This window comes from Tenrec ecaudatus, chromosome 4 (assembly GCF_050624435.1).
Source record: "Tenrec ecaudatus isolate mTenEca1 chromosome 4, mTenEca1.hap1, whole genome shotgun sequence".
In the NCBI taxonomy this organism is placed as follows: domain Eukaryota; kingdom Metazoa; phylum Chordata; class Mammalia; order Afrosoricida; family Tenrecidae; genus Tenrec; species Tenrec ecaudatus.
The window spans coordinates 74,313,399-74,340,017 of NC_134533.1; the positions used below are offsets into that span (position 1 = coordinate 74,313,399).

At 48.8% G+C, this 26,619-nt stretch overlaps 1 protein-coding gene across 1 annotated transcript in view; it reads right to left on the reverse strand.

Moving 5' to 3' along the window:
- The window catches only part of PAK1 (p21 (RAC1) activated kinase 1), a 73,619-nt gene extending 47,715 nt beyond the window's left edge, over window positions 1-25,904 (reverse strand). The window contains exons 1-2 of the mRNA XM_075546331.1: window positions 25,745-25,904; window positions 4,044-4,254 (exon numbers count right to left, since the gene is read on the reverse strand). Coding sequence (XP_075402446.1) covers window positions 4,044-4,233 — 190 coding nt within the window. The 5' untranslated portion in view covers window positions 4,234-4,254; window positions 25,745-25,904. The remainder of the gene's footprint in view (window positions 1-4,043; window positions 4,255-25,744) is intronic.
- Window positions 25,905-26,619: the final 715 nt, after the last annotated feature.

Consider the following 26,619-nt stretch of genomic DNA (forward strand, 5'->3'; position numbering starts at 1 on the left):
CAACTAAGGAGCATTTCGCTGGGAACCGGGCCCTCCACGCTCCACCACCGATCTGACAGCTTCCTCCTCCAGGATGCCAACACGCCCCTGACGGACTTCTTGGGGGAGGGTTCAGGAGACAGCAGGACGACCTCAGAAGGGTCTAGAGCTCATGGAAGCTAAGGAAGGAATGCTGTCGATTTCTGCATTTTTGCCTAGTAACGGTTTCTGCGTGACTAGAGACATTGGACCGAAGGAACGAACGCAGAAAAGAAGTGCACAGCACCCCCCCCCAACCCCCGTCAACCCTCTCTCCAGGGAACTAACTCATCTTGCCTTTCAGATAAGCACGGAACAGGCGGCTGGGATTGCGAAATACCATCTTTTAGGATAGCCACCAAAGTCTCAGCAGAAACCAGGGGCCTTTTTAAAAATGTATTTTTAAGCAGCACCTTTCATTGGCTCCGCTGAGCTAATCTGGGCTCCAGGCAGTAAAACGTTCCAAACCCTGAGAGATAAACACTGACGTGGTCCAGTTTTAAAATAAACTTCGCTAAAGTCTTCCCAAGCTGGGAGAATTCCACTTTGGTTGGGGTGGGGGGGGGGGGCTGCAGCCAGAACAAACATGCAGACGAAATGCTGCAGCCGTCTTAGCATCAACCAGAGGCTCCAGAGCCTAACTACAGGGCTCAGGCTTTCCCACACGGAATTCTGTAACTCCGCGCCAGGTATTTATTACAGGCCCGCAATCGGAGCTTCTCCTTCCAATCATGCTTCCCCGGCACGAACTGAAGCCGGGCTGGAGGTCAGTATCAGGCAAGGCCCACAGACATTCCAGCCATTGCTGGCTCAAGTCTCCACCACAGAGAATGCTTCCATCTCAGCTCCAATTCTCCTGCAAATTCTCCCTCCAGAAACCTAGTTGGAACCCAGGCACATGGTTTTGTTTTTGAAAGCACCACACACATTAAGTCAGTGAGACTATAGCCAGGGTTGAGAACCACTTCAGAGGGAACACAGTGAGACTTCAAGAACACTTCCTGTTGGGAGCTGCCGTTTTGACTCCACATGGCCCCATCCTGAGCCATCCTCAGGGCTGTGTCAATCAAGAACACAGGCCCACCCTAAACCCCGCCCCTTCCAGGCTTGGACCTAAAGTCTTCAGCCTCCCCGGCGGAAGAGGGGTTGCCGTGGTGGTCAGACAGAACCACACACAAGAGTCCCAGTTTTGAAAAACCTCCTTGATCCCTCTCAGCAAGTGCTTTTAATCCGTTTTGCCAAGTGACCGTGACTCTGGAGGCAGCCTGGATGGGAGTGATGGGTCCCACCTTTCCTCTCGGGGGCCACCATCAAGCTGACGCACAGCTTTCCGTTAGGGTCACATCCATCCAGGCAGGGATATTATTGTCTTTTCTAACTTGAGTTAGCAGCAACGACTTAAACTATTTTAAAAGTCCTCTCTCATCACATGTGGACACTGGGGCTGGAGCCAGTCCATTTATTTAGAGAGATCAAGAACCAGGGCTAGTAAAGTAAAAGATAAAAAATAAACGCTCTAAAGTGAGGGCCAAACGAAATGGCTTTACAAGGGAGCTTCAAAAAGCTTGTGGAGCAATCCGTTATCTTGTCATCCCATTTTCCATGAACTCTTGGAAGCCCAACTGTAGAAGTAAGAGAAAGTTCCAAGACAGAGCAACACCACCCAGATCGCAGCCCCTAGACTGAGGAAGTGAACCAGACTCATTGCTATCGAGTCAACGCCGACTCAGTGACCCTGGAGGATGGGGCAGAACTGCCCCTGAGTTTCCAAGACGGAAACTCTTTCTGGGAGTACAAAGCCCCATCTTTCTCCCAAGAGCAGCTGGTGGTTTCAAACCGTGGACCCGTGTTTCTCAGACCAGCACAAAACCACTACACCACTAAGGCTACTCAAGGAAGTTAACGGCTGATCTAAATTAGTTATATACAGTTAAGAAAAACTACCTCTCCTTCTAGCCATACCTGAAGGTAGAGTAGGGGAGTAGGTCCACAAAAATACAAGCCCCAAACTCTCCTGACAAGTCTCAGTAGCTCTCACCTCTGTTCATGAACTAAGATCTACTCTGTTAGATCACTGTCTTTTCCACATTGCTACATGAAGATTCCACAAAATCACAGGTGTTCAACGTTCGTTTTGCACTTCAAATCTATTGTGTCTGAAGCCGACACGCCCCTGCTCTCCAACCACCAAGCCTCCAGACTTGTCCCTCTTCAAGGGCTCTCCAGTTGGTCAACAATACAATCATCTACCATTTCCGCCGACCTACAGTGGTGCAGTAATATTTTTCTGCACTTCACCATTGTACTACTTGCTGCATTTGCCCTACTTTTCCAAGTTCCTTTGAATTCCCATTCTGATGTGATCAAGTAGTCTATTAGCTATGGCTCTAAGCTCATTAACCAAGGAGTGACGGCATTTGAGGACTAACAGTTAAGTGTCTTCCACACAGAAATTCACATTTCGATGTAGAAGTTACTGCATTAGGAACTTCACAGCATCCCGATTTTAGAGACAAGAAAACTAAAGAGGGGTTGATGAACATATCTGGTACAGTGGAGGCTGCAAACAAGGGACTCAAAGGTACCAGTGGAGGGCAGTGTTTTGTTCTGTTGGACCCAGGGTCTTGTGAGTCAGAACCAACTGCACAGCCCACAGCAACAACAAGGTCACACAATTGTTAAGTGGTGAATTCACAATTAGGAACAACCAAACCACACACACTCTTAGTGAGTCGATTCTGACTTACGGGGACCCTGTAGGACAGAGAATTCCCCCCGGGGGATACGTACCCTAGTACCCTAGCACGCATTCTTTAGGGAAGCAGATCACTAGGGTTTCCTCCTCCCACAGAGCCACAGGGTTCGAGCCTCCAACCTCTCGGTTACCCATGGTGTCACCAAGGCTCCCTGGGTTTGCATCTGGTCTACGTCAACAGCTCATGATAACTATGTACAGAAAGAAAGCCATTCCCACCCCCTTCCCGCCCCAGCATTATGCATAAGAACAGGCCATGCGGAGAGGACTGAGAATTCTACTGAAAATCAACAGCCATTCCGATCCACAGTTTTGGGGTCAAAAGAGAAGTCGTCTCTCTATGTAGATCCCCAAGGCTCTCAGGCACTTTATCAGAGGCATTGTCAAAATCCTAGCGCCTCTTCCAGAGGAATATTTCAATGAAAGGATATGAGGCTGCTCATTAAGAGTTAGTGAATTCAGACGTAGGCCTAGAATCTCGCTTCCTTTTCTCAGCAACTACTTCTCACTCACTGCTGTTAAGTCAATTCTGACTCATAGCGACCTCACAGGACAGGGTGGAATGGCCCCTGTGGGTTTCCCAGACTATAACCTTTTTCAATTAATCATTTTATTAGGGGCTCTTACAAATCTTATAACAATCCATCATTCAATTGTATTGAGCATACTTCTACATTTGTTGCCATCATCAAAACATTTTCTATGCGAGCCTTCGGTATCGGCTGCTCTTCTTCCCCTCTCTGCCCCACCCTAAGACTGTAACTCTTTACAGAAGTAGCAGGCCCCTCCTTTCTCCCACCTTATTCGATTGAATCCTCACTTTGGGGTGTGGGATCTGAAGATCTGCATAAAGAAGGCGCAATCGAGAATCCAGAGGGAAAATATTCCAACTGAAACTAGTTTGCGATGAAAAAATTTCCAAACGAAAACCATTCAACATTGCTTGTATTTAGGATGTCATAACTCATTTTGAAGAATTTTTTAAATATGTAAATAATGGTTTCAGGTTGTCTAAAATCTAACAAAACCATAATTATGTTCTGAGAATTTTGCTCAGATATAGTAAATAGCATGGGGGGGTGGTTTGTTTTTAAATGGATCAATTTTCCTTTTGACTTCAGCCACTTTAAGAAGAAAAGGAGATATTTAACAAGGGGTGGTGGGTGGATAAGTAATGTAAGAAAATAGCCTCAAGGAAAGGCAGAGCCTTTACCCAGGCGACCATTCTGTCTGCTGTGCACTCAAACACTGAGAAAACGCAATACTGTACTTTTGTCTCCGGGCAGGATGGAGCGGTAAAAGCGGTCCTTCTTTTTCTTCTCCTCGGGGTTCGGAGGCAGAGGTTTAGAACCGTGGTTCAGGGCTCCGGCGTCTTTGCTTCCAGCTCCAATCATGGTGCTGGTGTTTCTCATCGGAGGGGCTGGGGGCTTATCTTGACTGTCTAGGCCGTTATTTGACATTGTCACCACCAGCTGCAGCTACTGTAAGCAGAAAGAACATCAGAGTGCGTTGATTACGTTCGAGCAAAGGCAAACATAGGTCTCAGTTGTTTCAATAATCCAAACAATAGAACCAACGGTGACAGTTACATAACTTCATGTCAACTTGCTATATAGAAGTGTAGGGGTGGAGTCTAGTCTGTCAATCAGGTCACTGCCTGAAGGTGCCTCCTTGTGGGGATGGCCTTCTCGTAGCATAGGAGGTCCTGGCAACCTCCCCACCCCTCTCTGCTTTTACCTTCCTGTTAGCGAGCCATGTCGAGACCTGTCAGAGCCCTGTGATATTTCCACCGCCATTAGAACCACAAGACTTTTCACCCACCAGCCTGCGATCTCCCTGCATGTGGCTGTGTGAGTCTGAAGAGGGACTTTGGGACTTGAGCTGGACTGGGCTGGGATGTGTTTTATTCATGTACAATTACTTCTTGATATAAAGCTCTTTTATAGATATAGATAGCAGAGACATAGATAGAGATATATGAATGTCTCTGGATTTCTTTCTCTAGTCAGTGCGGCCTAACACACCAACCCTACCCTTCGTGGCCCTTCGAGATCTTACACTGCATATATATCCTAACTCCTGCTATTTGCTTGCATGATGATGCAGGCAACCCGGCCTCAGAATGGAAATGCCTGCACCGTGTCAATCCCTGTTCAAAATTCCCAAGGACACATACTTTAGAATCAATACCCGTATTTGTCCATATGAAGCTTAATTAAAATGGCCCATAGTATTCCACATAGACTAATTTCTCTGCCACCCTCTAACTTTGTAACTTTACCAAAGTTTACTCTATGGGCCAAAGGCCAGCAAAGCTTCCTGGCTCTGTAAGCAGTTTTATTGGAAAAAAGCCACATCTATGCATTTACTTATTATCTATGGCTTCTTTTCTGCACAAGACTTCTTTAAAGTGTCAAAAAGCAAAGACGCTACTTTGAGAACGCTTCTTATGCCTGACCCGAGCCATGGTACTTTCAACCACTTCATATGCATGTGAAAGTTGGACATTCAATAAGGAAAACCAAAGACAAAGAGAATTATTTGAATTATGATGCTGGCGAAGAATATAGAAAGAGCCATGGACCTCAAAAAGAACAAACAAATCAGTCTTGGTAAAAGCACAGGTAGCGCGGGATAAAATAAGGAGCTGATACCAAGGGCTCAAGAAAGATGTCTTGAGAATGATGATGGCAACAAATGTATCAATGTGCTTGACACAGTGGATGGATGGATGGATGGGTGGGTGGGTGGATGGATGGATGGATGGATGGATGGGCGGGGGGTGGATGGATGGATGGATTGTGATAAAAGTTGTACGAGCCCCCAATAAAATGATGTTGTTTTTTTAAAAAGTACAACCAGAATGCTCCTTAGAGGCAAGGATAGTGAGACTTGGTCTCACGTACATTGGACATGTAGTCAGAAGACCAGTCCCTGGAGAAGGACATCATGCTGGGTAAAGTAGCCGAGCGGCGAAAAAGAGGAAGACCTTCAACAAGATGGATTTTCACAGTGGTGCATCAACAGGCTCACACATAAGAGCAGCGGGGAGGCTGGCACAGGACTGGGCAGTGTTTCGTTCTGTTGTGCACAGGGTCGCATGAGTCGGGGCCAACTCAAAGGCAATTGACAACCACACATGGCTTCTTTCCACAGCAGGGTCAAGTAGCTGCAAGATGAGTGGTTTATGAATAAGACTGGGTACCCACAAAAGTCTAACTTATCTACTCTCTCGTCTTTCACAGAAGTCTACCAAAGATGTCATCTCTTTAATATCCTCCTGCTCTAAAATTCCACTTTGCCCCAAGTATATGATGGTGAATGCTGTAATCACTCTGTCCTATATGGTGCCAAATATATTGCCAACCTCAAATGCTTTTACAAATAGAAGGGCTGAAAATCTAAAAGGAAGGAAAGAAGTCCCTAGAACACAGTAATTTACGAAGACAAAGACAAATGTTATTATCTTAAAATTAGTAAGTGCCCTTATCCATGAGTAGATATGAATGGATCCATATCCACCATTTCTCTACTTACAGCCTCTTCCTGACTTCCCAGAATAAAAACTGAATTCCAAGATGGGAGAAAGGGGAGGGGGCGTGTGTGAGGAACTAACCCAGGACCAAGGGAACAACAAGTGAACTATAATCAATGGAAGAGAGGTCATAGGAGGTCTAGTAGGGCTCAATCAAGGGCAATGTAGCAGCGAGGAATTACTAAACCCGAATGAAGGCCGAACATGAAGGTGGGACAAGAGGAAAGTAAAAGGAAATAGAGGAAAGAACCAGGTGGCAAAGGACATTTATAGAGGCCTAAATACAGGCATGTACATATGTAAATACATTTATAACAAAAGGGGAATAGAACTATGTACACATATCTATATGTTAAGAATTAAGGTTACATATGGACATTGGGCCTCGACTCAAGTACTCCCTTAATACACTTTGGTCTAACAATCTGTTATTCTGTAGCTATCCTACCAGACACAATGGGTGCATAAGCAAACGTGAAGAAAGCTGATGGTCCCTGGCTATCAAGAGATATAGTGTCTGGGGTCTTAAAGGCTTGAAGATAAACAAGCAGCCACCTAGCTCAGAAGCAACAAAGGCCAGATGGAAGAAGCACACCAGCCTGTGTGATCATGAGGTGTCGATGGGATCAGGTATCAGGCATCTGAGACCCAGAACAAAACCATACCCAAGGTGAACTGAGGGGCAGGGGACATGGAGTGGAGACCCAATGCCCATCTGTAGACAATCAGACATCCCCTCACAGAGGAGTCAGAGGGAAGAGATGAGCCCATACAAGTTTCCTCTAGCTCTTTGGTGCTTCCTTCATCCCACTATCATGACCTCAATTCTGCCTTACAAATCAGATTAGACCAGAGCATACACACTGCTACAGATAAGAGCCCACAACTCAGGAAATCTAAGATAGATAAACTCCTCAGAGCCAACAATGAGAGTAGAGATACCAGTAGGATTAGGGGATGGTGGTGGATCAATCTAGAACCCCCGCCCAGGGGGATGAATAACGGAAAGGTGGGTGACGGGCAATGGAGGACAATATAAGATATGGAAATAATAATCTATAACTTATCAAGGGTTTGTGAGGAAGGTTGGGTGGGGGAGGGACAGGGAAGAAATGGGTAGCTAATATCACGGGGCCAGTGGGAAGAGAATGCTTTGAAAATGGTGATGGTGGCACATATGCAAATGTGCTTGACACACTGGATGAATGTATGGATTGTGATAAGAGATGTAAGTGCCCAATAAAAGTATTTTTTAAAAAGCTGAATTCCAGAATAAAAGAGTTAATAAAGTTTCTCCTTTTTCTTCCATGCTACAGGGTAAATTAGGTCCTTCACTGTGACAATTTAGGATGTCAGTGCCTGGAGTCACACACAATGCACTTTAGAGACAACCTACGTGATGCCCACCAAGAGATCTTGAGCCACATAGACGCCATGGCTTGGCCCCCATAAATTTGGATTTAGTATGGCTGTGTTCCACCAAAAAAAATCTGTATTTTTTTCTAATTAGTGATTTCGATGCACAACCAGATTTGAAAAACTACTGCGCCAATGAACCCTTACTCAACAATACTAAGAACACGCTCCAAACGCCATAGATGTTTTCAACATTTTCTAATACACGATGAACCCACTGACCTCTAGTTTCCTCCTCCTCGATCCTTTCATGTCACCACTTCTCTGCTTCAAACCTTTTACTGACATCCCAGAATAAAACCTCAACTCTTTCGCCTGCTGTTGGTGAGGCCCTCCAGCACCCAGTCTAGCACCTCTCCCCGTCGCTATCTACCGAGTGGAGCAGAATTGGCCCAGAGGGTTTCCAAAGTAGTGAATTTTACATCTTTCTCCCCAGAAAGGATGATAGGTTCAAACCACCAACCTTTTGGTTAGCAGACGTGCACAAAACCACGATGCCACCAGGAATCCTTCCCCGGACTCTCTAGGCCAACTTCTTCAAGTTCCTCAAGTGTAGCAGCCCTCTAACTCCCATTCCTTTGCCCGATCTGTGCCCTCTGCCTAGAACTTTGGGCTTTCTTCTGTCCAGCTGTGAGCTCCCTCGGCCTCTGGGCCTTCTTTGACTGTCACTTCTTCTGTGAAGCCCTTTGGAAATGCTCTCACCTCCAAGAAATCTGTTGTCCCCTGACTGGTGCTCCCAAGACAATGGGTGTATTCCCAGCGCTGGCACATTTGTTTTTACGACCCTGCAATGACTTGTTTACAGGTCTGCCTTCCCCAGAAGCCAAAAAGGCTTCTCACCAGCTAGACGTGGGCGTGCCACCCTCCGAGTCCAGCAAATCCTTAGTGTGGGATCTGATTCACAACAGATTTGATACATGCTTGATAAATGAATCAAAAGCTTGCCCAGCAATATATCCCTTGCCTTGAAGGAGTTTATAGTGAAGAAAATAAGTCACGGGTGTGGTAGAGGGCATGCACATGGAGGAAAAAGAATTCAGCAGGACAACACTGCTTCCAAATTGGGGAGGAAGGGAGTTCAGGGTCATGGCTTTTTAGGAGAAGTGGTTTCCGAACTAGCCCATAAGTGTTTATAATCAATTCGACATAAGAACCTCAAAAGTATTCACAATTAGAAACCGCTGGGCGTGCATCTGTTTAAATACACGTGTTTAAATGCTTCCTACTGAGAAGACGACTTTTAAAAACATCTGAGATAGAACAAAACAAACAAGGCTGTGCTGTTGTGTCCTGGAGTCTCTGCGGCTGCTCCTGCTGCCGAGTTTTCTGCTGGAAATTGTAGTAAGTCCCTCTTGCATTCGTAATGATTAAGAATCTAAATCCTGCCCTCTAAGACAATCCTTGGTCATAGCTAGTGTATCAGACACTCCTTCTTCAAAAGTCTCCTTGGAATGTGGACTAGAGCCTGTGTTGGTTTGATTCCTGTTCCACAGTCAATAGAGGACTGCCCCCGACTAAACTAGAAGCTTTTAGAAGGAATGGACCTTCTAGAGCTCCAAGCTGCCTACAAGTCTCCAACGACCTCCATTGTCTCATCACCCCCATGCAGCCAACAACGAAAACAAATCAAACCCCCTGCCACCTGGCAGGTTCGGACTCATTCAATATGCTGCCTGATGCAAGTCAATGAAACCCCCCCTCCCTCCATCCCCATGGAACCGGCCTGAAGCCTCGCTTCGCTTTCCTTCAAAACTGGCTCTGAAAAGAAGGGTGTGACTTGTCATTTCAATGCTTTCAAATAGCCCAGTGGCTCACCACTCCCTGCAGGATCAAGTCTCTAGTACAAAAACACCGCAAGGTCCCTCAAAAAGTGACACTTGTCTGCCTTAGAAACTTGGCCACCATACCTGGGCACAAGCCTACATTCAAACCCTCAGAAATCACCGCAGCCTGAATGTGTCAGGCATGAGCTGACCCCAGAGCCCATCCCCGGGGCTTCCGGCAAGGAGCTCTCCCTGCTCTGATGATGAAAATCTCACTGACCCGTCAAAGCCAAGCACACACCTCAGCTCTTTGTGCTCCTGCCCTTGCCAAGCCAATACTCCTTGTGGCTCTTTCTGAAGCCTAGCCATCCAGGGCATTTGTGTCCATCGGTATTAAACTCTCTGGACGGTTTGCTTCTTCCCATTCCAATTCCCAGATTTAGTTTTGTTTTCCCTCCTGGCTCCAACTCGATTCCCTCAGCTCCCGAAACATAAGTTCTGCATACTCAATTCTCAAGGGCGCCTTCCCACCACCGGCTGCCAATTCCAAAATTACATACTCCCTACAGCCACCGGATGCTTTAGTCTGATCCTTCTCCACCTCGAAGGCCGTCAGCCATCAGCTCCATTGAATGCAACTCTCTTTCAGGCCCACAACCCAGAACTGTGGCAAGAAAGACATCGCTGACATACCTTATCGTGCACGGAAGTATTCACAGTGAGGAGAGCCCCAATTCCAAAATATGTAAAATCTACAACCGACTTCTGGAATCTAATGTTTGAGTCCTTGTTAACTGCATCCAGTTTAAACTCGAAGAAAGCTCAGGTATCAAAAGACAGCCTCTCCTACCTTTGATCACCCTGCTCAGAGTTTTCGTGTAAATTAAGTTTTTATTGTTGTTCTTGCACTGCACTGCAATGATCTGCCTCCCCCTCCACTTCTCTCCCCTGCCTATCTCAAAACCAACATCCAGGTCGTATTTCTTGACTTCACCAGGCCTGGCACAGAATAACTCCCAGAACCCAAACTCACTGCCACGGAGTGGTTCTGATGCACAGTGACTCTATGGGACAGGGGAGGCTTTTCCAGACTGTAACTGTTTGTAGAAGTAGAAAGCCCCAGCTTTCTCCCATGAATCGGCTGGTGGTTTCGAACTGCTGACCTTGCAATTAGCAGCCTAAGGCGTAAGCACACAGTCACCAGGGCTCCTTTTGGCATAGAAGAATAATCAACAAGAGATTATCAGATAAATGAACACACAAATAACTGAACAAACCAAAAATACAAAGAAACAAAGACTGCTTCCGTCTCTGACCCACTTTGGAAATGCTGATCACAGAGTTGTGAGCCGTCTTGCTCTCTGCCCTCTGCACTGGCTTAGAGGAGTCGCTAACCTGCTTCCTAGCTTCCCTGCAGCCCTCGCGACCCCCCCCCCCCCCACACGCCCTTCTGCTTCAGCTTCTCCACAAGTCTTTTTTCTCTCTCTCCTGCTTCACTGGGCACAGGGAGTTCCCATTTTACAACCTACCTATTTCCCTTTTCACCTACAAGAAAACAGGTCCGAAATATCAATCGTGAAAGGGAGGGAGAAAAAAAAGAAGGCTCAACCCTGAATAAGGAAACCAAACACATAAAATCTCCAGACACCCTTGACTGTCAAAGGTTCACAAGGAAACGCCAGAGGCTCCTGGCATCTGCAGCGTACCGCCAGGCCCAAGGCCAACAGCGAAGATGCTGGCTCAGACGGCACCCCTCCCTGAACAGCGAACAGCTCTCACAGACCACGTTTACCAAAACCCAGAGGCCCAAGCAGCCTGATAATGTATAAGCAACTAATTACACTGCCATATTAATTATGCATCAACGGACAGGCTCTGTCATAAATGCAGGATCGAGAGGTTTCCGAAGGTCCGCTGATGGAGTAATAATCGTGAAAAGATGACTGAGATTAAAGCCCCTTCATCTCTGACCTGCAATTTGATGTCTCCTGGAGTCTCCCGGGGAAAAGGAGGGGCTTTCTACTTCCGTGAAGAGCGAGTCTCAGAAGCCCACAGGGGCTGTTTTACCTCCTCCTGCAGGGCTGCTATGAAGTCAGCATCGATTCAATGGCAGCTGAGTTCTGGGGTCACGGTTCAGAGACAACCAAGGAGAGACTGCTTTGTGCCTCTCTTAAAGCTTGTTCTAAGACCCATCCCAAGACGCGGTACGCTGCTAGCATAGAACGGAGAGAAAGAAGACACCTTTTCAGGTAGCCACGAGGGGAGTGGGCTTCAAAGACTGGCATTACCCCACAGATTTGGGGGAGACCCCTCCTGTAAAAGGCACTTAACATAATGAACCTGGATGGGAATTGAGGGAAGAAATGCATGCACGGAGAATGACCTCTACCCGTCTCTCACTGCCAGAGCCCCACTCTGGGCGAAAGAGCAGCAGGAAGCTGTGGGCTCTTTCCCATGCACACAGCCTGCAGCCGGCAGGCAGTCTGTCATCGGAACCCCTCCCGCTTTACAGTACACGTAGGAAACCAAGGGGCCAAGAAAGAAATTGTCCAAGCTCACACACCAATTGAAGGGAGAGTCGGGACTAAGAATTCCTGTCTTTAGACTCTTTGCCAAAGGACTTTGTAGGTGACCCTCCAAGAACACGGGGGTTAAGGACGTGCAGTCGAAAATCCGTGGGTCTTTAATTGACACTTGGACAATAGGTTTGAATTGTGTCAGACCACTTCCAGGCCGATTATTTTTTCCTTTCCTCTTGCTGCTAGCGTGGTGAGCTCAAGGTTGCATGTATCTGCCGAAAGCGCCGTGATGTTAATGCTAATCATCTCCCCAGGATAGAAACGCGGAAACTGAAGGGGGAGACAGAAAGGCGGGACAGAACCGAAAACAGCCGGAGGTTTCTGGTGTTCTGCTGAACAGACACCATGTGTCAGAGCAATGGTGCCTTCTTCTAAGTAATTCCACAGCTGTGCAAGAAAGGTCCTGTGCTAAAATTTTAAAAATGACACTGCAAAAAAATAAACAAAAACAAGGTTGTGGCGAGTTAACAATGAGCACACAGGTGTTGCCTAGACAGGGAGGTCAGCTGCTCTCTGTCTGCCTGAACGCTCTGACGACTTGGGCCTTCGGGCCGTCCTCTGAGCCTCCATCCCAACTCAGAGACTCCACGGGCAGAGAACTGCCCCCATGGGTCTGAGATGATCAAGCTTCACGGGTGCAAGCAGCCTCGTCTAGCCCTCTCGGAGGGGCTGGTGGGTTCAAAGGGATGACCTTGCAGTTCGCAGCCCAGGACGTGACCACCACTCCACCCCCAGGACTCCTCTCCCACCCCTCCTCAAAAAGTTGAGTTGACTAGGGTCCCTAGCAACTCGGTGGGTAAGAGAACAACCGCCCCGATCGATTTCTGAGATGGTACATCGTTTTTCCTTTTTGAGACTGTAAATCTTAACGGGAGGGAACAGCTTAGTCTTTCAGCTGGTGGCACGAAACTTCTGATCTTGCCGCCCACTGCACGACCAAGGTTTCCAGCCAGTGGTCTCTTCTTGAGGCCATACAGTATTTGCCCGTTGGCGATGGGCTTACTTCACTCCACAGAATGCCTTCAAGCGCCATCCACACTGGAGCGCCTCTTTAGGCTTTAGGTCTCAGGCCGGCCGAGTCCCATTCCATTATACAGATGTACGCACTTTGTCTATTCATCTGTTGGCCCTGCTGGTTAGCGGGGCCTCCGTCGGAGAAGACGGGCTTCCGTAAAGACTGGCAGCTTTGGGAAGCCACAGGAGCAGTTCCCTCCTGCCCCTTACGGGTGCCACTGGGCACAACGGACTGGATGACAGTGAGCTTGGTTTGGGGTTTGGTCATTATACTCTACTTCTTGCAGGTCAGTTGGAATGTCCCTTCTTTCGTATTTTATTTTGGTTACTTGCATCTTTTTCTTTGTCAGTCTACCTAGGTTTTGTCAATTTTATTAATATTTTCTAAGAACCAATTTCCGGTTTGACGACTTCTCTCCTGTTTTTGTTTTGGGTTTTAGTTCTGCTCTGTCCTTCTGATTGCCTCCCTTACAGAAGGTTTGGGCTTAGTTTTACCCGTCTCTTTCTCGTTCCTGGAACCGTTATTAATTGTCAAAGTTTTTTCCTTTTATTTTTTTACTTAGTCTTTTATTTTTTTGGCTGTAAAGTTTCCCTCTGAGTACTGCCTTCACTGAATTCTGTACATGATAACATGTTGTGCTTTCATTTACATTTGATTCTAAGAAATCCTTTTATTTCTTCCTAGACTCCCTGGTAGTAGGATAGGTGTTATTTAATTTCCATGTGTTTACGTATTTTCCATGTTTGTTTCCTTTGGTTTTTGTTTTTCTGTTACTGATTTATAGTCTCATTCCATTGTGGTCAGAGAAAATACTTTGCATAAATCATTATAAATTTGCCAAAACTTGCTTTGTGACCTTAAATGTGGTCTATCCTAGAGAATGATTCATCTGTACTGGTGTAGAAGGGACATTGAGCAATTTTTTAATGAAATGTTCTATATTAGCCAAGTTGGTTCATCATTTCCGTCGGGTCCTCTGTCACTTCCTTTCTGTCCAACAGTGATATTAACATCCCCAACGATTACTCAAGTGCTACCTATTGCTCACTTCCATTCGATCGGTGTTTGTTTATATATTTAGGTACCTTGATGTCGGGTACATTTATACATATACTTATAATTAAATCTTGATTGAACATTTTCTCACTATACAATATCCATCTTTACATTACATGGGGATAAAGGTGGAGGCTTTCTACTCCTATAAAGAGTTACAGTCTCAGAAACCCACAGGGGCAGTTCTAGAGGGCAGAGTTTGGTTTGGAATGCCCATTATTCTCTCTACTGACAGATTTTGTCTCAAGTGAGGCTGGTTTGTTTTTTCCATAACTACTAACATTGGGTGGAGCCCTGGTGGTGAAGTGGTTACACGCTAGGCTGCGATCTGAAAGGTCAGCAGTTCCCAACCACCAGCCACTCCACAGAAAGACAGAGTTCTACTCCTGCAGGCAGTTAGTCTCGGAACTCGCAGGCGAAGTTTCACCTGCCCAAAGGGGCTGCTAGGAGTCACTTCGAATGGAGGGCAGTGAGTGAGGTGCCTATTTTGTTGTTATTTTTAACACCAGATAGCACCTGAGGGTTTTTTTTTAAAAATTGAAGGTGAACAAGCAGCCATCTAGCTCAGAAGCAAAAATGCCCACATGGAAGAAGCACACCAGCCAGTGCGATCACGAGGTGCCCAAGGAACCAGGTATAAGGCATCATGCAAAAAAAAAAGAATATATGTATGTGTGTATGTATATATGTGTGTGTATGTGTGTGTGTGTGTGTGTATATATATATACCATATTGAATGAAGGGGGAAGTGCAGAGTGGAGACCCAAGGCCCAAGTGTCGGCCACTGGAGATCCCCTCATAGAGGGGTTTAGGAGAGATGGGTCAGTCAGGGTGCGAGGTAGTACCGATGAAGAACACAGCTTTCCCCCAGATCCTGGATGCTTCCTCCCCCAAACTACCATGATCCGAATTCTACCTTGCAGGGCTGGATAGGGCAAAGGTTGTACACTGGTACATATGAGGGCTGGAGGCACAGGGAATCCAGGGTGGATGATACCTTCAGGACCAAGGGTGTGAGGGACGATGCTGGGAGAGTGTAGGGTGAGTGGGTTGGAAAGGGGGAACTGATTACAAGGATCCACATGTGACCTCCTCCCTGGGAGAGGGACGGCAGAGAAGGGGGAGGGGGGAAGGGAGACTCCGGATAGGACAAGATATGACAAAATAACGATGTATAAATTACGAAGGGCACATGAAGGAGGGGGGAGCGGGGAGGGAGGGGAAAAAAAAGAGGACCTGATGCAAAGGGTTTAAGTGGAGAGCAAATGCTTTGAGAATGATTGGGGCAGGGAATGTATGGATGTGCTTTATACAATTGATGTATATATATGTATGGATTGTGATAAGAGTTGTATGAGCCCCTAATAAAACGTTTAAAATTTTTTTAATTGATATCTATTTGGTGGTTCCCATCTTTCTCATTTTGTTATTCAAATATTTTTGATCATATGCCTTGGCTAGGCTCTGTTAAGTGCTGGGAATACCCTGGGGAACAAAAGAGCAGGAGGCAGGTCTCAGAGAAACTTCCGGTCACTCAGGGTCCAGTCAGTGTAGAGCGTGAGTGTAGACAGTGGGGAAGCACTTGGCTGCTCACCTACAAGGGAGTGGCTCACTGCAGCAGCTGCTCTGCGGGAGAAAGAGGTGTTAGTTTGCTCCCCTGTAAAGATTAGAGCCCTGGAAACCCCAGGGGGCAGTTCTACTCAGGCAGACAGAGTTGCAACATGTTGCATTTCTGAGTAGCTCTTTCCATTACACCAAGGAGCCCCGGTGCGCTGTTGGAGAAGTGTCGGACTACTGATCACAAGGTGGGCAGTTCAAACCTGCCAGACATTTTCCACATGAGAGAGTTGAACCTCGGAAACCCTAAATAGGGTCCCTCGGGTCTGAATCAACCTGTGGGGGATTGAGTTTTCTTTTTCTTTTTTTACATTTTATTAGGGACTCATACAACTCTTACCACAATCCATACATATACATACATCAATTGTATAAAGCACATCTGCACATTCCCTGCCCCAATCATTCTCAAAGCATTTGCTCTCCACTTAAGCCCTTTGCATCAGGTCCTCTTTTTTTTCCCCCCTCCCTCAGGGATTGAGTTTTCAATGATGCCCCACATTACACTGTGCACTCTGGAGGGAGAACGGGCTAGGTTGTCTCTCATAGGCCCTCAGGCCGTGACTGCAAAGGACAAAGAGAAAGAAAGAAGAAAAAGACCTAGGGCAGAGACTAGCCCCATCTCTCAGAATCAACAGCCTAGCGTGGGTGAGACTGGCAGGAACAACACTCAGCCTCAGACCGGGAGAAACGCACACCCTTGGTGCTCGGTTCTGCGAACCTGATCTTTAATTAAATTGTGCCAGGAGATTTGCTTTGGCAGGGACCTGGAACGCTGCAGGCTTGGCTGTGCTGAGGGATGTCCTTCTGAAGCGAGGGCATTCCCTGCTTACAGGCTTCACACACCAGAAAGCAACTGCTGGAGCCAGCGAGAGAAGGCCAGGTCGCAGTCAGAGAAAACATCCAGCTTGAGGGGGCTGTTGGGAAGTCTAATTTCTGACCCTGTTTCCTCTTATGCAAAAATCAGGTAAGACTACCTTAACCATGAACACCGTAAAGGCACCTAGCATGCTTCCTGGTACCAAATAGATGTCCAATAAATACCTGTTCCTTCTTCTACCTACCATCCCAGGCTCATCACTACTACTCCCTTAACTTGCTGTCCCAGCTCAGTATGTTTCCATGCCTCCTCTCTTGCCCACGCTGTTCTCTGCCTAAAATGTCCCAACTCTCTGCCAAGCAAACTCCTACTCACCCTTCAGGGCCCAGCTTGAGTAATTTTCTCTACCAGTCTTCATCGGAACCCCCCTACCTCCACCCATTATCAGTTCCTTCTCCCCAGAATTTAACAGCTTTTAATCATTTTTAATAATGACATTATTTCTACTCTGGATACTGCAGAGTCCAGGCAGGTTACAGTACGTTCTTATGAGAACTGAACATCAGCAGGACTGCCTTGTTCTTCTGGGTCTTGCAAGTTGTACAAGAAGCCCTGGTAGGTGTAGTGGTTACAAGCTGGGCTGTGGTCTGAAAGGTTAGGAGTTCGAAACCACAAGCCACTCCAAGGGAGAAAGATGGGGCTTTCTACTCCTGTAAAGAGTTACAGTCTGAGAAACTCAGAGAGGCCGATTTCTGCTCTGCCCAAGAGGGTCATCAGGAGTGGCCATCAACTTGATGGCAGTGAGAAAGTGCGAGGGAACAAGCTGTGTACACGCAACCGGGTGCTTTCTCGTCCTCTAGCACAGTGCTCCCCATCCTCCCTAATGCCGAGGCCCTTTCGTACCATCGTACACTTATTTTCATTGCTGCTTCATCACTGTAATTTGGCTACTGTTACAGATCAGGCGACCCCTGTGAAAGGGTCGTTCAAACCCCAAAAGGGTCGCGACCCACAGGTTGAGAACCGCTATTTCTAGCAAGAATCTAATTGTGTTGTCCTGCTGACAGGTTTCCACCTTACCCAGGTGTGTGTGTGTGTGTGTGTGTGTGTGTGTGTGTGTGTATGTGTGTGTGTGAGTGTGTGTGAGAGAGAGAGAGAGAGAGAGAAGCGCTGCTACACGCTGATCCACATGGAATCTCCATGGGTTGGCATTGGTATGATGCCAACTGTTTTGCTGGCTTTATTGTGTATCAAACAACTCTATCACTGGATAGTGTGTTGTCTTCCATTCCATATAAAAGGCTCCTCTGCATCGGCAGGAATGACATCTGAACGAACCGCATTTTATGCATACGTTTGTTCAACAGCGTTCACATCCCATCTCATCAGCCGTAACTCCCGCCTGTCCTCACCAGACAAAGCACTGCTCGAGAGAGGAGACTGAGTCCGGTGAACCACCATGGCCCTGGCTCCTCCAGCACAGGCGTGGCACACACGTGGTAAAGGTTCACACACTGAGGCAGCCTGGTTTCAAGGAAAATAACACAGAAACTGGAAGGATTCTAAAAGGCTGTCTGTTCCAAACCTTAATTTGACAGATCAGAACCTTGATGCCAACAGGACTGTATAATGCATTGGTGATCACACAATGAAACAGAGGTAACAGCCATGATGTCATAGGGGTTTCCCGCTAGTGAGCTGACCCATCCACTTGACAGCGACCCCGTGCACAGGAGAACTGGGCCATTATGATTTCATGGGTGATTTTCAATGGGTTATCACTGTCTGATCTTCAGAAGTAGATCCCCAGGCCTTCCGCCCAAGTCTGTCTTAATCGGACAGTTCTGCCGAAACCTGATTAGCCTTCCAGCAACACACACCTGCAATGCCAGCAGGTGTGGCGGTGCCTCAGCCTCCAATGGCCGGCAGGTGTGGCGGTGCCTCCAGCGCACTGGCTGAGAGATGAACTCATTTCCCATGTGCAGGTGAGAAGTCTGTTCTGAACCCCCACTGCCTCAAAGCCTTGACTCAGACTTACTGCCATCAAGTCCACTTGGCCACACAACAACCCTATGGGCAGAGTAGAATGGCCCTAGTGAGTGGCTGAGGCTGTCAATCTTTTCAGGAGCAAAGCCTCATCTTTCCCCTGCAGAGCTGCTGGTGGGTTCGAACTGCTGATCTTGTGATTAGCAGCCCAACATGTAACCCACCACGCTGCTGGGGCTCCTACGGTCTTGACTGCCTTCTGATTATTCTGATTCTCCTAAAAGCACTCTTTCTTGAGGCAGAATGAATCGAGGGTTTGGGCCTTGCAAGTCTCCTGCAGTAGGAGAGGCAGCGCAGTGGAAAGGGCAGAGAGACTTGACGTCAGAGACTTAAGTTCACCCAGATTGGCTCGACATTTCTCCACCCTGGCCCCTTCTCACCTCATCACCTCCATCTTTTCCTCACTCTTACTCTCCCCTACAGTCTCTAAAGTTATTGGTAGAGACGACTACTTACAGATCTTATAGTCCTCTCTCTATATAATCTCAGGAAATTCCTGACCCGAAGTCCCAGTTTAGCTGTATTCTTAAGGGAGGAAAAAAACAACACAAACCGAATTTAAGCTCCAAACCTCCAGACTTCCCACTGGATGACCTGAACTGAGGAAGCCAGCACTGAAACCAGCGGTCCTTAGCATCGGAGAGCTGGAATGAACCACAAGGGCCGCTTGGCATGGGTTCTACTATCTCCCAGATGGAGACCTGCCAGCCAGTGTCCACCTGAACTCACGATTCTCCCACTGCCGCAGGCTGCCTCTCTCGGGCAGAGAAGCACGGACCAGAAAGGGACTGCCTTCCCCTGCTTAGAGGTAGTGACGCCTATGGCCTGGTGGCGCTATGGTGGAGGGTTGGGCTGTGACTCACAAGGTCAGCAGTTCAAACTTACCAGCCCTTCTGGGAGAGAGAGAAGTCTATCTACTCCTGTAAAGTTTTACAATCTCGGAAATCCTACGAGTCTGAATCGACTCAATGGCTTGGTTTTAGTATCCATCTACTTCAGTCATTCATGATCACCCGAACTCTCACCCCCAAGCTTTTCTGTATGCCCCCAATCTGAGGAAACCCCGCCCATTTGGCCTCCTTGCCTGAAATGAAATCTTGACGGGTCACTAGGAGTTGGAATGGACTCCAAGCAGTGGGCCAGTATTTGGGGGTTGGGATTACCTGGAGAAGAAGTAGCTCCGAAGCCTTCTCTTGAATTTCCAGAGCCATTTCCAAACCACGTTTCTCCTTTCCTCTCAGAGAGGAGCCTCCACTTCCTGCAGTCCTAACTGATCACTCAAAGGCCTTTGCTCCTGAGCCACCCTGTCCCCCTGTAGTTCCCATTCTGGGTGACTCCACGAGCCTGGCCACTCCACTTTCTGACTTCCAGCCCCCAAGTTGCATCCTGGACCTTAACCCCCAAATCTACATTAAGGAATGAATTATATGTAGTCCACACACAACTTTCTATCCCTGTAGCTCGCTTGGTCAAGAACTTCTAGCACACGTGGTCAAGAACTTCTGGACTTCAATTTGAGTTCCGATCCACTATCCATCAGCTCCCTCCGTCTTTACCTAACCAAACCTCTCAACATCACGCAAACCTAAAAAGCCATCAAACCCCTTTCTTTTTCCAATATTCAATGTGCAAAAGGCTAGTTTGGGGATAGCTGTACTCTACTATCTCCTAAGTGACTCCATACTGCAGTTGCTGAGTATCCTAAAGGATCATACACTCTCTCTGCTTCCGCCCCTTCTGCCTGTCAACTCACACCCTATCACTGTACCAAGAGCAGTCTTGCTTAGGCCACCAGCCATTTCCACACTGCCAAATCAAACAGTCACTTTTCTGCGCTGCCTCTAGTCTCCCGGCGATACTCCATGTAACGCAGCCCTTTCCCAAAGGCTCTGCTAACCTGCCTTTGGGGAAAGCACCCTCCCTTCTGACTCTGTCTGCCCCTCTCTCCTTTAGGATGAGTCCTGTCTACACAGCCCCTGAAGGCCCAAGGGTAGGACTCTCCTTTCCGCACACACTCCACTCTCCCCTCAATGGTCTCCTCCACTCCCACGGCCTTACACGCCACGTGTATGTGGACGACGCCCGAGTCTGTGCTTCTGGTCCAAACACCTCTTTCAGACCAGCAGCGTTCCCTGAGACGACTCCATCGGCATTTCCCCTCAGTCGCCCGTACGTAGCATGACCAACACAGAACTCTGGGTTTTCTCAGCACCGATGGCGATTTTTAAGAAGCTACGGGGGTTATGAAGGTCTACCCCACGGACTCAGCAGGGCCTGCCACGGTACTCAGTAACATCAAGATTGGCTAGGACAGGAGGTAGTGGATGATACATAATGCCATTAAATGATACAATGGGGTGATAGGGAGTGCAGGGGTGGGAGTGGGTGAGAGGGAGGGAATAGGAATTTGGGAGTAAATAATGAGGAGAGGAAGGAGCACTAGAGCTGAATGTGATTACACAACTCATTTTAAAGGTGATGTAACCAAGGAGGAGTGGGGAGAGACGATTTAACATTGATGTGGCAATGACTGTACAATTCTCCTTGATATGACTGAACGAATGAACTATTTAAAAAAAAACATTCGCTAGGTTTTGTGTTCTCAAAAAACAAACTCAGAGAACAAGAGAAGAGGCGGACGCAGACACCACAGACAGTGCGGCGTGGGAGCGGCACTGAGGGCGGCGAGAGGCACAGGCGCCGCCAGAGTCCAGAAGAGGAGCCCGCGAGCCTCGGGCGCAGGGAAGCCTTTCTTGAGAAGGTGACTTCAGAGCGTGTTTTTCCAGGCTAAGAAAAATGATAGCTATTCTCTCTGGCTATCATTCTTTTTAAGCCTTAATAAAAACCCTTCCTAAAATCAAACCCACTGCCATCGAGTTGCTTCTGACTCTTTGTGACCCTATAGGACAGAGGAGAACTGCCGCCATAGGGCTTCCCAGGCTGTAAATCCACCTCCTTCTCCCTCAGGTGTCTGGTAACCCACACCGCACCAGCAGCCTCCTGATAGGCACTCAAGAGCCTAACCACCAGCACATACCCCGTTTTCCCTCAAAGCCCTGCAGGTAAACATCAGTATCTCCCATTTCATACCGTAAGCTTAAAGTGGTTCCCAACCTGTAAATGGTAGATTCAGGATTTGAACTGAGCTCAGTCTACTTTGAAACTCCTGCTTGTGTTTGCTGCACCACAACGTTGCACTAATAAATAGCCACTCCTATTTTATGTTGTGATTGTTGCTACTGTGTGCCACGGAGGAGACTCGGATTCGCAAGAAACCCATGTACAGAGAAGAGCTGCCCCCATAAGGTTTTCTAGGCTGTAGGCTTGACAGGAGTGGATCGCCTGAGTGGGTTTGAACCGCCAACCTTTCCATCAGCAGCCGAGAACTTAACCGTTGCACTGCTGAGGCTCCGTTCTCATCGTATAGAAGCCAGCCAGGACCTATGTGATCTTAAATCACTACACCTCTCGGACTCTGTTTAGAGCATGGGCTCTACCGCCAGTCCCAAAAGCCTTCTCTACTGAGGCTTTGCCGTGGCCTGGCCCTTGGCCTTGACTCATGAAGATGGAGGCCCCAGTGAGAAGCTAACCAGTCAGCAACCCTGGACACTCCATGCCGGCTGCAGCACGTGAGCGTTTTCCAAGCCCTGGAAATGCCTGCGGGACCAACCTGAGAAACATCTACAGGGAGCCTCACAGCTCACCCAGCATTGCCATCCACATTCTTCCGCCGGGCCCTCCCCAAGCCCTCAGAGCGGTTAAGCCCCCATTGGACAGAGGCCAATGGAAGTCAAATGCTTTGTTTAGCTCCACCTGGTCTCTGGATGCTACAGCCCGCTAGAAAAGGAACTGGAGAAATGGGCTGGGGGGCGGGGGAGGAGGGATGGGATGACTCAGAGAGGGAGCTCAGCACTAAGCCACCCAAGTGGCCCACAGCCAGAAGTTAACAGAGACCAAGCCTGCTTCCATTCCAAGGTAATGAGTGTTTATCCATTGAAGGGATCTATCACACGGAACTTTTCTTGTTTCTACCCAGCAGTATCTAGAGTCCGGCCCCAAAAGATGGGCCAAGAGGAGAATACAAGGAACTGACTGTGGTATTGTAAATATAAGCTCTTTCAGTCCTCAGGCCAGTGATTCTCAAACTTCCTAATGCGCGACCCTTTCATATAGTTCCTCGTGTTGTGACCCCACCCCCCCAACCATAAAATTATTCTCGTTGCTACTTCATCACTGTCATTTTGCTACTGTTCTGAATTGGGTGAGCCCTGTGAACGCGTCATTTGAGAACCGCTGCCTTAGACTGAATTCTGGAAGTGTGCGGTATGTGATTTTTGTCTCAATAAAACTGATGGGGGGCGAACAGAACTCTTTACACTGTATGTAGACATGGGGTTAGGCATTAACATGGCGTAGAGAACAGATAACACCTTAAAGATTGAGTCTAGGTTCCTGCTCCAGTTTGACTTCGTGAACCCAAAGCCCCCCTCTTCAGCATCACTACACCCCTCTGTATCTGCCGCTAACTCCTGACCATTGAATGTCACAGGTACCCACACTCCTTGCCTTGCCTGGTCTGAGGACAGAGACTGAGTCTGATTTCCATGTCTGAAACCCCAGCACCATCACCACCGTGGAGCAGCTGATTCAGGGAATGTTTGATGATAGATGGATGTTTTATTCAGAGCCTTTTGTATGGATTTGCATTTCACATTCCAGCCAAGGCCATGGGTACCAGGAAAATGGTCACCTTGTCTCATCTCTGCTTCCCTTCTCATTCACCTGCTTTGGCCACATGACTTAAGAAATGTGTGTTGGGTAGAAATAAACCAGTTCAAATATTGAGGCTGCAGAGGGGAGGAGAATTAACCTGCATGGTGCCCTCCCTAGACGGTAGTCCTTCCCTGCCACTCCCTCCATACTCACCCCTGCTCCCAACCAGTCAACTCTTCTCCCCCAGGACTCCCCAGGTCCCTCTGTGGCCCCAACTCTAGTCCAATGATCCCTCTTAAGAGCCTTGGTGGCATCGTGGGCTACGTGTTGGGCTGTGATCCCAAGGTCAGCAGTTCAAAGCAATCAGCTGCTCCCAGGAAGAAAGAGGAGGTTTTCTACTCCCACATACAGCTACAGCCTCAGAAACCCACAGAAGCAGTTCTACTCTGTCCTTTGGGTCGCTGTGAGTTATAATCAACCAATGGCACTTAAGTTGTACTCCTTCAAAGATTCATAGCTTCAGAAACTCAAAGGGGCAGCTTTGCTGTCTTACAGAGTTGCCGTGAGTCGGAATCCATTTGAAGGTGTGTATTTGGCAAATAGAGCCCTGGTGGTGTAGTGGATTGCACATTGGGCTGCCAACCACAAGATCAGCAGTTCAAAACCACAAGCTGTCTGCATAAGAAAGGCGAGGCAATCCACTCCCCAAAGATTGACAGTCTTGGAAATGGAAACCCAAAGGACGAATCTATTCTGCCCTAACAGGTCATGAAGAGTCAGAATCAAGTCGATGGTGGCCGTGAATGAGTTTAGGGCTCTCACAAGCTGTTTCCCTCTTCTTGTCTGGATTCCCGGGTCAGCCTCCTTTCCTCAAAGCAATGTGCCTCAGGCATGCTAGGGGGATCTCTAGTCCTCTCCTAGCCATTCCTCTCATGCACGGGGGCTGCATCTCTGCACAGCACAGTCCCAAGGGACCCTCTTACTCTCCTGCTCAAGCCTCTGCCTTCTCATTTTAATGAATCTCTCCATCAATCTGCTGGACCCCAGGAAAGAGGGAGGACAAATCCAGACAGAAAGATCGCTTGAGCTTGGGAAGAATGCAGGGGAGAAATCTAAAAGCAAGGGAGTTATGTAAGAAAAAGGGAGTGTCCCTGTCTCACAAACACCACAGCAAAGGGTCCCTAACAAACAGTAACCTACTAATAAGGAGAAGGCTTAGCCAGACACTGAAAAATGAGAAGAAAGCCTAACCAGGAGTAGAGGAGCCAAAAGAGGGAAGGAAGAAGTGGCTATGAAGGGGAAGAGATAAGAAAGGGGAAGCTTGAGGGGACCAAGACCAAGAAGAACTTGTGGGGTGGGGGCAGAGGTAGGTCAGAAGCAGGTTGGGGAAAATGACCAGGAGCCAGAAGGTCACAGGGAAGTGGGGAGAAAAGAAAAGGCGCAGGAACACCTGAAATCATCTCGGGAGGTTTCTATCAGGCTCGACGTGTGTGTCTTGGTCCCAGATCACCCAGAAGGGAAAAAAATTATAGTGATTAAGTCATTACAGGGCTCCCACGGCTTATCATTGACCTGGCAGGGAAAAGCAGGGGTTCAGAGAAGCCAGCCTGCTTTATAAGTGGTACTCTGGTGAGTCGTTCAGAGAACCCACTCACACACACTCTGGCCCGCTTCTGACAGCCTCACCTCCCTACATCCAGGATCTGTTCGCTCAGCCTCTGCCTGGCCCGTGAAGTGCAGCCAGTGATACAGCTTGGCTGGAAGACAGAACGGTCTGCTTCCCAATTTCACCTGTCTCCTCCAGGGTGAGGGGATGGCGTTCCTGAGATTCCCTCCAGGGTGTGAACCCACCTGCTCCTGCTCGGCGTCCCAAGACGGTCTGATCGCCTAAGAACGCCTGAGTTACAAACGGGCTATCACGCCCGTCCACGCTCCGATCAGGACAAGGGCCTGCAAAGGCTGGCCGGGTCAGCATGCGGGGTTCTCCCATCTCCAGTTCATCCGAAAGGCTCCCCCCTTCCACAACCCAGGGCTGGAGAAAAACTCCCCACTTGGTCCGGTCCGGAGGGCGAGCAGCTGGGGCCAAGGCAGCCTAAGCATCCCCCAGGCGACCCGGCAGAGCAGGGCTTCCGCAGAAGCCAAGCAGTTCCCCAATCGCAGCTTCCCCTACACACCCTGCCCGGCCAGAGCTGCGGATTGCAGGCCTAGCCCCTGGATGGGCTGAACCCTTCTCTCATGCAGGGCCTCGTAAAAGATGGGGGCGGTGAAGCACCCTAAAAATTTGACCGGCCCTGAGTCTCCCTCCCGAGGCAGCTGGCAGGGTCCGACCAGCTGGCAGGATCCGACCCCCACCCCACCCCACTCCTGCGGAGCACACCCCGCCGGGCGCGCCCCGGGAGGGCAGGCATTACCTGGTGGGGGGAGCCGGCCCCGGCATCCCTGGCCACTGCTCGGGTCGCAGAGCCGCAGCTCTCGGCCGGCCGCGCGGCCCCCGCTGTCCCCAGCGGCTCGGGCTCCGCTGGCTGGGCCGGGCTCCGGGCAGCCGAGCCGCCCCAGCTCCCGAGGTGCAGCACGCTCGCTCGCTCGCGCCCTCGCAGGGCGGCAGCCAGGCGCCGCAGCGGGTTGGCGAAGCAGAAGGGGCGGGGGAAGCCGCGAGCGAGGGAGGCGGAGGAGGTCCTTTCCCACTCCCGCTCTCCGCCCGGCTCCCTCCGGGCTCCAGCAGGAGGCAGTTCCCCACCGGAACAGGCTTTCCAGGGCCGGTGGGCGCTGCGGTCAAAGGCAGCGTGCTGGGGCTGCGTTTCTGCAGCTGGCCTCTGCCAGGGCTCCAGGGGCCAGAGCTCCCAGAATTCTCGCAGAGCAGGTTGCACACACACACTCCCCCACCCACGTCCCACACGTCCCACACCCCCAAAGGTGTCAGGTTCTAATTTTAATAGCCCAGGGAAAACACTAGGTGGGCAATTGAAAGGCGCTGGGCAGCAGCTACCACTGTCTCCGTGTTGTGCCCCAGGGCCATCCCACCTGGGGGGGCAGGTACCACTGCACCCTCTCCGCCCCACAAGAATGAGGTTTCACAGACTCAGCTTTTAAACATTAAGCAGCTATTTGTCCCAAGAGGGACCTGGTGGCACTGGGCTGCTAACCACAAGGTTACCAGTTCAAACCCACCAGCCACTTCTGGGGAGAAAGATGGGATAGCCCTGGCAATGTGTGGGTTACCAGTTGGGCTACGAACCACAGGCCAGCAGTTTGGAATGATCAGTTGTTCTAAAGAAAGGGTGAGGCT